General features: G+C 27.0%; 1 protein-coding gene across 3 annotated transcripts in view; it reads right to left on the bottom strand.

Annotated features, from left to right (window-relative positions):
• Positions 1-384: 384 nt before the first annotated feature.
• Positions 385-11,825, bottom strand: part of LOC136987823 (CCR4-NOT transcription complex subunit 7-like) — a 34,327-nt gene continuing 22,886 nt past the window's right edge. For all 3 annotated transcript variants that reach the window (XM_067285567.1, XM_067285565.1, XM_067285566.1), the window contains exons 5-7: positions 9,665-9,842; positions 3,632-3,709; positions 385-1,402 (exon numbers count right to left, since the gene is read on the bottom strand). In XM_067285567.1, the coding sequence (XP_067141668.1) occupies positions 1,274-1,402; positions 3,632-3,709; positions 9,665-9,842 (385 nt within the window). In that variant the 3' untranslated portion in view covers positions 385-1,273. The remainder of the gene's footprint in view (positions 1,403-3,631; positions 3,710-9,664; positions 9,843-11,825) is intronic.

The raw sequence follows: 11,825 nt of genomic DNA, 5'->3' as shown, positions 1-11,825 counted from the left end.
AGGCATCTAATTAATACTCTTTTCTGAACCCTTTAGTGATGCCTACTAATGACAATGGATCCACTGTCGTTAGACTTTTGGAGAGGGTTGGACTGGATTCATATTTGTCTGTCTGAGGGTCATATCACTACTCTCAGTCCCACAGTTCAAAAATATTCAAAAATTATTATTATTTTTCAATATATTTATGCATATATGTATATATATATATATGTATACAGTGTAAATTTTATATTAATCAATGAAATTTCAGTGCCAAAACAATTGAAGATTGGTAAAAGTTTTCTTTAAATAATTGTTAAAATGTCATTTTGTAGTAATTCAATGATTCTAATGTTTTACATCAAAGTAGAAACTGTTTAATAAAGTAAATATAAATAAAACTTTGCTTTTTTAAAGTTGTTTATTTACATAATGAATTACAAGCACACCAACACTTATAGCATCATTTCTATTCTGTAAAGAAAAACAATTCAGATTTTCTTTTTCTCTTATTAATGACACATCGCTGTTATATGACATGCACTGGTAAATGACTTATCAATTTAGTTAAGCTTAAATTTCTAAACAGCATAAATACAGAGAAATATTTCTTTTAAACAGAGAAAAAATGACTAAATGGATCATGCATTTTAAAATGGGGGTGGTATCGAAAATGAGTTTTATACGCACGGAGAGCAAAAGTAAATTTGCTACGGGAATATTGTTTTCTTAATATATTAATAATCTGGACGACGTTCTGTACAATTAGAAGAGCTGACAATGCCTAAACAAAAGTAAATGCAATATAGTAAAGTATACAATGTATCAAAACTTATAAAATGGGAGATATTTTTTTTTTTTTACATTTAAGAAAGTATACAGAAATATAAGATGAGTATTTAAGAATGACCTTTCTAACGAAGAGTCGACTCTCTCAATTACAAATTATAAATTTTATGGGACAAATTGTTATGGTCTTTTATGAAAAACTGTACCTTACGTTTTATATATATATATAACACTATGATGCCATTCTGTGCATATCTGAAACAAAAATAAAACTTACAGATGATGTGAATCTGTTTTTTTTCCATTCCCTCTGAAAAAATTCCTTTTGATTCCAAAACATATAAATCACACCTCATACGTTGAATTAATAGAAGTCTAAGAACTGACATGTAAAGGTGTCACATGCAAGACTACAAATGCCTAGCAATCAAAATGCTTGTAAGAAGTCTGTACATCGCTGGTCTTTCATTTGGATTCAATGTTTCGACGCCATTCTTCAAGGTCAGGAAGAGAGAGTGCCGGACGAAGGAGCGTCGTCTGGATACGAATTCCCGTTGTGAATGTAAGACGTTCCGAGACCGTACAGATGTCCACAATATTTTGCATCATCAATGTTATCTTCAAAGAACATCTGCCGAAAAAAGAAAATTAAATTGTTTATTAAATCCATCAAAAAATATCAACAACACAGATGTTAAAAGACTTTTAAGCAATACAAAATTTTTATTTCATCTCAAAAAACTTAATCAAACATTAGTGATTTTATCAATGATTAGAAATGATGTTAACAATCAGAAATTCTCTTTATTTTTACAAAAAGAAATTTTAAAAAATCTCTAAAATTAATTACAAAATTGTAGATTGTCTCTCCAAATTATTACTGTATATTACAACATGTAGGAAACTACTTTCATCCAAAAAAAAAACTTGAAAAATTATCCCAAATCATATAAATGAAGTTGTAATCCTCCATAGATGAATGAATTTCCCAAAAAGCCTTCATTAGTCTACAGATAATCTCTACCTGTTGCTCACTGTTGGATATTTTAATGATAAATTTTAATTGTAAATGATTTCTTTAAACAGTAAAAATATTTGGGATTTAGTGCCAAAGGTGCAGAATGTCTTAATACACTAAATACTTTATCCTAAATATTTCATGTCAAAATGGGAGTGCATCTTATATGCCATAAAATATATGCATATCAATCAATCAATGAAATTTATTTACTTTCTACGCTTGTCTTTCCATAAAATTTCAGCACCAAAATATAAAGGTTTATATTTTGTTATTATATATGTGTGAGTGAGAGAAACTGAGTGAAATGCTGCCGAATCCAAGTAGAAATACAGTAAAAGACTCAGATAAGAAATGTATATATAAACATTAATGAATAGAGCAACCAAAGAGAGGATACAAAAACAATTAGATAAAGTTTGCTCTAAACCGGATGTTTTCGACTGGCTTACTGTTTGATGACAAAAACGTTCTAGTCATCATCGAAAAGGAGAATGTATATTTTGTATTTGTGTTAAATTTTGAGTTCTTTGAAGCAATTTTAGTGAAATTAAAGTAAATTTCATCAGTCAAATGCTATTTAAAATTTTTCTTTATTCAATAATGAAAATTTACCAACCAATTACTTTAGTTTAAAAAGCAAAACAAATGATTCTGTTAAATTAAATGTTACAGAATAGCAATCCAACACAGACACACAACAAAAAATGTTTTCCTCTGTAATAAAAATTAGCAAACATTGACTGACTTATAATTTTACTGCGATAAAAAAAAAAAGAATGACCAGATTCTAATGCAAATCGATACACTGGTATGTATCTGCAGCGGCCAAAGATGAAAGGATTTAAATATCATTAAGCTAAACAATGTTTTTTTCAAATTAATTAGCATTAATTAATATTAATGACCAAACGTACAAGTCATATCTTGTAATTTTATTTGTTGAGGAAGTAAACTAACTTTTTACTCGTTCAAAAAAATATATAGCAAATTTTTAAACTACATTTACAGGATATTTAAAAATTAACTTTCTCATTTTGTATTAAAGTAAATATTTATTTAACAGTGATCTAGCACATTTTTATTATGTAAATAATATGTTATAAGTATTCACTTTACAACTGGAAATAACCATCACAGAATACAAAAATTAATTTAATTTATGTAAAATTATTACTTTTCCCAAAGAATACGTTTCTTTGTTACGTGACATCTACGTAGAAAATTAACTTTTTAATAAATTCTACAATTAAACAGTATTGTAAAATTTTATAAATATAAGTAACGATTATGGTTGAAATATTAGAAGATTTAAAGTAAGAATTTACTGTAAAATTTCAGAATAATAATTTGTTTCTTACTTGTAAACAAACCCTCTTAATGTATTAATTATAAAATTTAAATATGTTAAACTGTTGTTAAATGAATAATTATTTTTCGTATATCCTGTACATGACTGATACGTACGAAAAGCACGTTCGACCGTGGAGAAAACGTTTCTCAAATAATAAATTAAATAACAGTCGGAAGTAAAACATTATTTAATATTTGTAAATTATTACTACTTGCATATTTTCAGATGTTATAATGGTAGTTATTATTATTTCTGTTTGAAAATATTGAATAAATATGCGTAAATGTCACATAATGACAGGGATATGTTCCATGCAATTATAGAGTGTACTTAAATTTTATATGGTCTACTACTTGTATAAGCAGCTATGAATTTGTCATCTCTATTATAATCTTATGGGACCTCCAATGTATATGCAGACCATCATTATAGCATGTAGCTGTTAATTATTAACTATAAAGATTATAATTACACAATTTCTATATTACCTCTCTCATTTTAAAAAATGATGCACCAGTTATCAAACTGTCACTTCCTGCTTGATGTTGGGGTCCTATCCTTTCAAGCTAGATAAAAAAATAATGATATAATTACTTCCAAACAAAGACGTATTCATAACTTCATTAATGAAATTATTTCAAAAGCTATATAAATATAATTTAACAAAGTAAACAAATGCTAAAAGCTTAATGAGCTCAAAGATTTATTCACGATTAAATATTTCTCGAGACGTACATCAACTACGGATTGTCATTAATACATTCAATTTAAAGATTATTCTTTATTTGAAAGTTCTTAGCATTTGTTGACATTGTTAATTAAAGATAGAGTTGTTTATTACTTAGAAAATAAATTATTAATTTATTTATTTTTGGAAAGATGCTAATTATTAGAGTTTAAAATGAAAATTCTTTAATGGAATAAATACTTTAAAGACATCAATTCGTTTTTAAATCGTAAACAAAATCTGTAGATAAATTATAATCTTCCTTACTGTAGTTTAATCTCAGAATTTAAATGCATGTTACATTAAAGAATCTTAAAGCTATGAGATCTAATATTTTACAGTTTATTTGGCATTAAAATAAAATTATAACTTCATTCTTACAAATAAAGAATGCAGACTTTTATCATTATTAAATATTTTGATATAACTTCATCATTAATACTCTAATTGAATTCTCGAATATCTCAAACAAATCACAACAGCATAACAATTTCAATAACTATCTCTTTATACAATAATATCTTTATATCTCAGTCATCTGGCTATCTACAAAAAGAGCTGTAATTATCTAATTTCATATCCATGACAAGATCAAAGTGCATTACCAGTATATTTTAACAGTAAAGTATCTTTGCAAAATAGGAAAATTCATAAATAACATAAAAAAAGCTTCTTGTTTTAATATGATAATGGTATAGTAGGAACAGCAGACATACTGGGTGAACATTCTTATGTATCCATGTACTTGACAAATGCAGATAGCTACAGTTATGAACATGATATATAGTTACGATAAGGTGACTGTGCTACGAGACGAGACACAACTGTTTGCAGTGCTTTTAGGGATAAAATTCAGAATTTAGCACTCTAATTTCACAAACAGTGTACGATATGGTAAGATGTCAATTACAAACTTGTAGAGTATGACTGATTTAGTACAAAAGGACATCCTGCATATGTAAATAGTATGAATGGAAAAGACAAAAAGCTAATGTGCACATCAAGCACAGATGGTAAAACGTGTATTTCTCAGTGTTTATTTATAACATGTCCATTTCTCATTTTCCTGCCTACTTGCTGCATTCATTACTGTGTGTTCTATGTTGTGCGTCACTCACACATCGGCATATAGGGACTATACTAATAAGCACCCTGTATAATCATTTATTAAGTAATTAAAACATCTGAAAACACAAAAATCCTTGCGCCAATAAACCCAACTAAACAATTCTTGTTTTATTTTCTTTCATCTTTATCAGGTTTAAAATTTTAAATTAAAATATTCTTTAAATTCACTTTAAAACCTTTCAATTTATTTAATATCTTATAAACTAAATCGTTATTATTAAACACACAGGAAAGTAGAATTTACAAACTTTAATTTTAAAACTTATTCTAATCAATCACTGAATATTCAACAACTGAAACTGCATGGTTTGCTAAACTACTGTTGAATATTCAGTACATAGAAATTTGAAAGCTCTATGGATTAAAACATTTTGAATACTAATGAAAATTAATTTGTGAAAATTGTTAAATATTCAATACTTGAAAATAATTCAACTTATAAAATCATTCATCATATAACAAGAAACTAATTTTTATGATTTTATTGTCAGAAAAAAAAATCTGAAATGTAGACGAAAAATTAATCAAACCGTTATCGAAATCCAACTGCAGCGTACAGCTGAGAGGGTGCTAGAAAGTAACTGTACCACGTGCTATTAATGTACAGTGAAACCTGCTAATGTAACCATTGAAGGGACCAGCTCAAAGTAGTCATCTTACACAGGTGGTCACATTAGCAGGTTTCAATATACATTTTTTAGTAACCGAAATTTGTTTATATGTAATTGTAAAAGTAAACTAAATCCAATTGCTACATAAGTAATAAATGATCCTTTTTTCCTTTATATCTCAAATATTCTCAAAATTAATCATGATATACTCACATATTCATGTAAAAGTTAACCTTGCTGTGAACGACATTCCACAAAACTGATCTGCCGATGACATCATGCATAACATTGTTAGCTGTGTCATCTGTGATGTCGTCGTGCAAATGTTGTATATGATGACAACATTTAAATGACATTGCACAAAATGATAACACATTTAATCTCTACAGAAGAGATGTAAATATTATTCTGAAAATAAGTTATCTAGTTATTAATTTAGCAGTAATCATTGCTTTAAACATATATACTATCTATTTTATACTTATAAACATAGATAGTGTCTAAGTGAAATGGATCGTACCATTTTTCAAAGAGTGTCTCAATAGAGAATCTTCAAGGACTCTTTATTAAGGAACCTCAATGAATTTTTCTCAAATTAAAAAATATGTGTAAGTTTTATAAATAAGGAAACTTTCTTTATTCAATCATAAGAAATTGGTTATGAATAAAAAATACAGAATAAGTAAAAGATATTACAATTATAGTTGCACAATCATAAATCTTGAATATGAATATATAACTATTGATTATAAATGGAAAGAAACTACTTGAGCTTGACATTATGATCGACACATATACATACAAAATAAATACACCAAGTACTGGTAATTAGATCGCTTGCAGTTTACAAGTTTGTAATTACGATTACTTTTGTAATTTTGATAACTGACAATATTTAAAAGCTTCCAATTTGCAAATCTATATGTACAACTAGCAAAAAAACAAACTTAATTATTGAATATTAAAAATGATTATGTTTGTAATGTTGATATAAACACAAAATAGCTTTGCATGCTTCTTAAATACACTTTTAAAGTAAGTAAAAGTTCTAATAATATCTATTTGGTTTCTTCAAATGAAGCATAGATCATACTAAAGATATTGAGGGAGAGTAGGACGCAACTGTACAGCTGGAGGGGCCTATCCTTTAGATTTTTTGGGCCCTGTGATGAGCGTACTGTGTCTGTAAATCCTTACGTATACAATAAATAACATTGGATGTCTGAGTCTGTTTCATACAAAGGAACCAAGTAAGTAATAATGAAAACTTTTGATTAAAAACAACACTTGACTGTAATACATTTATTACAAAACTTTATAAGTTAAAATTAATTATTATTCTTATACACAATAAGGTTTCAATCGTATAATAAATCAATAATTATAATAAAATTTCAGATATCATTTCTATTTGATTATTAAGTACAAAAAGAAAAACACGAATCAATTTAAAATAAACTGAAAATGTAATTTGTATTAAGAGTAATCATTATGTATAATGAAATTAAATTTTATTATAATAAATTGAAATTTAATTTATTTAAGGAAACAATTATTCCTAATTTTAATTTACTTTTTTCCCCTATTAACCGTATTATGAAATTAAGTTTTTCTATAATATTGTCTGCAAAATTGTAATGGTAGTAACCTGAAAAGAATATAAAAATAAACTGATCCCATTTGGACTTTTACAAAAATATCAGCTTTCAATCAATTTTGTTCTTTTTCTTTTGTAATTTTGTATATATTTCAAATGTATTTTGTATATTTTAAGAAATTTTATTATATTATTATATTATACTTACTGTTCCTGAACCATTAATTCAAAAATTTAGTTTATATACAGTGATATATTGAAAAAATAAATAAAAATCCTTACTGTAATTAAAAATTATGCAAAAATTAATAATCATATTTTGTTTTTTTTTTCTTTTTAAATTACAAAATAAAGCTTGATTCATATAAATGCTTTACCAATTCAATAAGATACTAGAATATTAACATAAATAAACGGAATAAAGTGATATAAAAAAAATAAAGGATTTTTCGTTAGTATTCTGAATTAAAAGATGCAAAATAAAATAATTGAGGTCTTAAACATTTCAAAGATAAAAATTAACTATACTCTAATACACAAGTTTATAAGAAATATTAATATGAAAAATTAGCGAGGTTGAGGCCGAAGTTTTCAACGCGAAAACGTGTACGTCGGACGTTTGGCACTGCTTTCCTGTAAGCCTAGAAGTTTGACAATGGCGTTTGGAAAGTCAGTGGAATCGTGCTCGACATTCCAAACGCCATTGTCAAACTCCTAGGCTTACAGGAAAGCGGCGCCGAACGTCCGACGTACACGTTTTCGCGTTTAAAACTTCGGCCTCAACCTCGCTATTATTAATGAATGTTACTTCTATCTGTATCTGATTAATAAAAACGAGAAAAATTCTAATTTTTTTCTTATGTTTTATAAGTTTTAATTTAACATTAAATTATACCGTTGAATACTGGTTAATTTGAGCATACTATTATTTCATAGTTATTCAAAGCTACATTTCATACTTCATCAGGAAATGCAAAAAAGAAAAATAGTATATGATTTACCGATTTATGGAATGCACAAATTCGGGAAATCCGGAAAACTTCTGTAAATTTGGTAAAATTATCACATGCATCACAGTTTTAGTAACAATTATTTCTCTATATCAGAGTTGTTTAATTATGTTTTTACTATATCTAAGCAAGAAAAATATACAGTTTTATTTTAAGCCTAAATAGTTAAAGGAGCTGAAGAAGAAACAAAAAGACATAATATTATAATGCCAAACAATACAAACTTGAAGAAAACTAGTTTAACTTTCAAAAATAGATTTGAATTTTTGGATAATTCCCACTCTTTCAATATTAATCCCATTAAAACTTAATTTTATTAACTCAGAATATATTTTATAAGAAACAAATCCTGTATATTTCCTTTATTGTTAGAATCACTGATTATACTTCTATTAAATAATTCTTTAAATTTGATATTCCTGCATTTGCCAAGAGTATAGGCTACAAAATATACATACAATTTCTATATATTATTCATTTTCATGGCAGATTTTACAGAAACTATATTTAAACATATCTAAAACTAGCAGATATACTCGGCAGTTCTCAGAAAAATTTGGTATTGCACTCTTGACATTGTAGGAAATTTCAAAAAGACAATGAACGAGAGGATAATGTTTACACTACCCGGACTTTTGGTCCAATCTTCTCTTCCAGCATATATAAGCCAAAGACCATCGGATGTTTCTGGCCGTGGGCACAGAGGTGTCCTCAGTCGGCACCGTAATAGCCGTCGATGGTTATGTCTTTGGCTTATATATGCTGGAAGAGAGGCTAATGTTTGTAAAGTTTGGCCAAATTTCCTCATACTTTCTTCTGCAAAAGGACAGACACACAAACTTTTTCTTTATACTGTATATATATAGATTACAGTTGCGAGAAATCCACTAAGATGCTAATTTTTTATAAATTTTCTATAATCTGATATTCGTGTATTACATTGGGCTACTGAATGTTGTAATACATTTATAAATTTCAACAAAGTTACACTAAAATGTTTTAATACATAGAGCGAGTGCTGTTAGCTCAATCATCTACACACAACATTGTACGGCAGCAGAAAAGGTTTGTTAAACTAGAAAAAAAAAACAACAAACATCAACCGATAAAGATAATATTGCATGTTTAACAATCTTGGTTTGATATCTATGCAACATAAGGTAACATGAATTTTGTTATTTTGTCTTTTTTTTTTTTTTTTGCATGTCGCAGCAATGTAGCAGATTATATCATTTTTTATTTATATTTTTTATATTTAAACATGTTCGGCATTTGCATATCTCCGATCTGTTTCCGTTAGTATTCGTAAACGTTCTATTTTTTGGAATATAAACTTGATGAAGGTCGTTAAACATGACTGAAAATATTATTTTCCAGTTTAATAAATCTTTTTTGCTGCTGTACAAGGTTGTCATCATTATAATATTAATATTTATTTATACACTAACCTCAAGTTGTTCAGCAACTTCTTGCAATCCACCTTTTAAATTTTTACAGCTTTTCATTAAATACTTTACATCGTAAATAGTGGGAAAATATATTCTCAAAAGCTCAAAAAATTCGGATTCTTCAGAAGGTAAATTTTGGTCTGTTAATAATTTTAAAAGGTAACCAAAATCGTATCCACTGAAATATTAAAAAACAATATTTTATTAATTTGAATTTTTAATGATTTTTTTAAAATAGTAATTATAATTTCTAATAATAGTTATACTGAAGCATTTTTATAAATAGTTAAATGCTATCATAGCTTAACAAATAATCACAATATGAGGACCTTTTCCTTGAATATTACTTATAAAATACAAATAAAAAATAATTATAGCTACTTTAATTCAAAATTATACACTTGACAGATTTAATGTTTCAAAATATGTATGAATATTCTTATTTTTGAAATTTAGCATGTATATATTAAATATCGTGTTAATATCTATAACTATATGAAAAAAGTATGACAAAAATAAAATTGTAAGAAAAATACCATAATATGGCATGTAAATTCATAAATTATATGTTAAAATACAGAATAACATAACTAATAAAATATGTTTTGTAATACAATTAAATTAAAATCACCAAGAATTGTTTGACTGTAGTTTTTCTCTCTCTCAATTTATCAGTCCAACCAGCTATTTCAGAATTATCATTAATAGCTGCATTTTTATGCAGCTGTAAATTTTAAGCTAAGTTGTTTATGCATGTAAAATATTCCAATTTATGAAGCTGAATATAAAAATTCCAGTAGAAGTTAAAATTTCTGTTAAATTGTTAACAATATATATATATATATATATATATATATATATATATATACATGCCATATTCCAAATCCCATTGAGATACATGTCATGAGTTAATCATTTTCTCCTCTAAAAGTTAACTTTTTTTATTAAATAAAATGAGTATTTCATCTTTTAGAACATGTTCTAACTTATCTGTATAATAAAGCCAGTAGTAATATGGCTTTACTATAATTATACTTATTAATTAAATGCTAAGTAATTTGGCATTAGAGGCAAGTGTTAGGGTGTGACTATGCTGATGCAAGCAAGCAAACTTTCAGAGAGAGTGAGAATATGTGACAAGAAGAGGCGAGATGCAATAACTATCAAACCCTGTCAGATATGTGCGAGAACAAGAAATTCACTCACACCAGCAAGATTTCTCGCTTCTTGCTTGTGCATGTTTTCCTTTGCAAGAACTATATTGCTTGCAACCTCTCTCTCGCTACTAAATTCGCATCTGCATAGTCACACCCTTAGGCACAATATCTTACTAAATTTAATAATTAAAATTAAATTAATATTTTAATAATTAATTTAGAAGGTTCTGGAAGAAGAAAATAGGCCCAAAGTGGGATTAAAACCAACAATTCCCGCATACGTGTGGTTGTGTTGCCAGTTCTGATCATTGCTTCCAGAACCTATTAATTTAAACATAACCATATCAATTTAGATAAGTGGATCAAATTGAGTCTTGCTTTGGGCCAATTCTTTTCTTCCAGAACATTCTAAATTAATTATTAAATTGGCAAGACATAGCACCTAATGCCTGCCTCTATTGCCAAATTACTTAGCATTTAATTAATAATAGTATTAAGAATATAGCCCAATATTACTACAACTATAATAATTGAGCAATTGTTTGGCTTTAATATATAACTATCAAGTCTTTGTTATTAATAAGACTTATTATACTGGTGTAGATAGAGGACTTTTGACTAAGATTTCTCTATTTGCTAATCAAAAACTCCACCAGTATAATAAATCCTATTAATACAAAGGTCCAAGTAGACAAGGATACAAACAGAAATTTATAACAATAAGGACACAGAGGTAAAAAGAATTATAAGTATCAGATTTGGAGTTTAAATTTGTATATATGTATAGTATTTTTATTAAATTCTAATTCCAGTATTTTTCTTTTGCTCCAGCATTAGTCACTATTTTGTTTTTGCTTGAAAACTAACATAAAACTCGATTCCAATTGTTAACAGTTATTTATATCATTACAATGTATTCTAGTCCAACTAATATTATAGAATGTAACTTAAATGCTTCACTGCAATACAAAATAATAATAAGAGGAAATTTAAATCAATTCAGA

The sequence above is a fragment of the Centruroides vittatus genome, unplaced genomic scaffold (genome assembly GCF_030686945.1).
Source record: "Centruroides vittatus isolate TY-2023 unplaced genomic scaffold, ASM3068694v2 scaffold_2802, whole genome shotgun sequence".
NCBI classification, from domain to species: domain Eukaryota; kingdom Metazoa; phylum Arthropoda; class Arachnida; order Scorpiones; family Buthidae; genus Centruroides; species Centruroides vittatus.
This window is presented reverse-complemented; position numbering and strand designations above follow the sequence as displayed.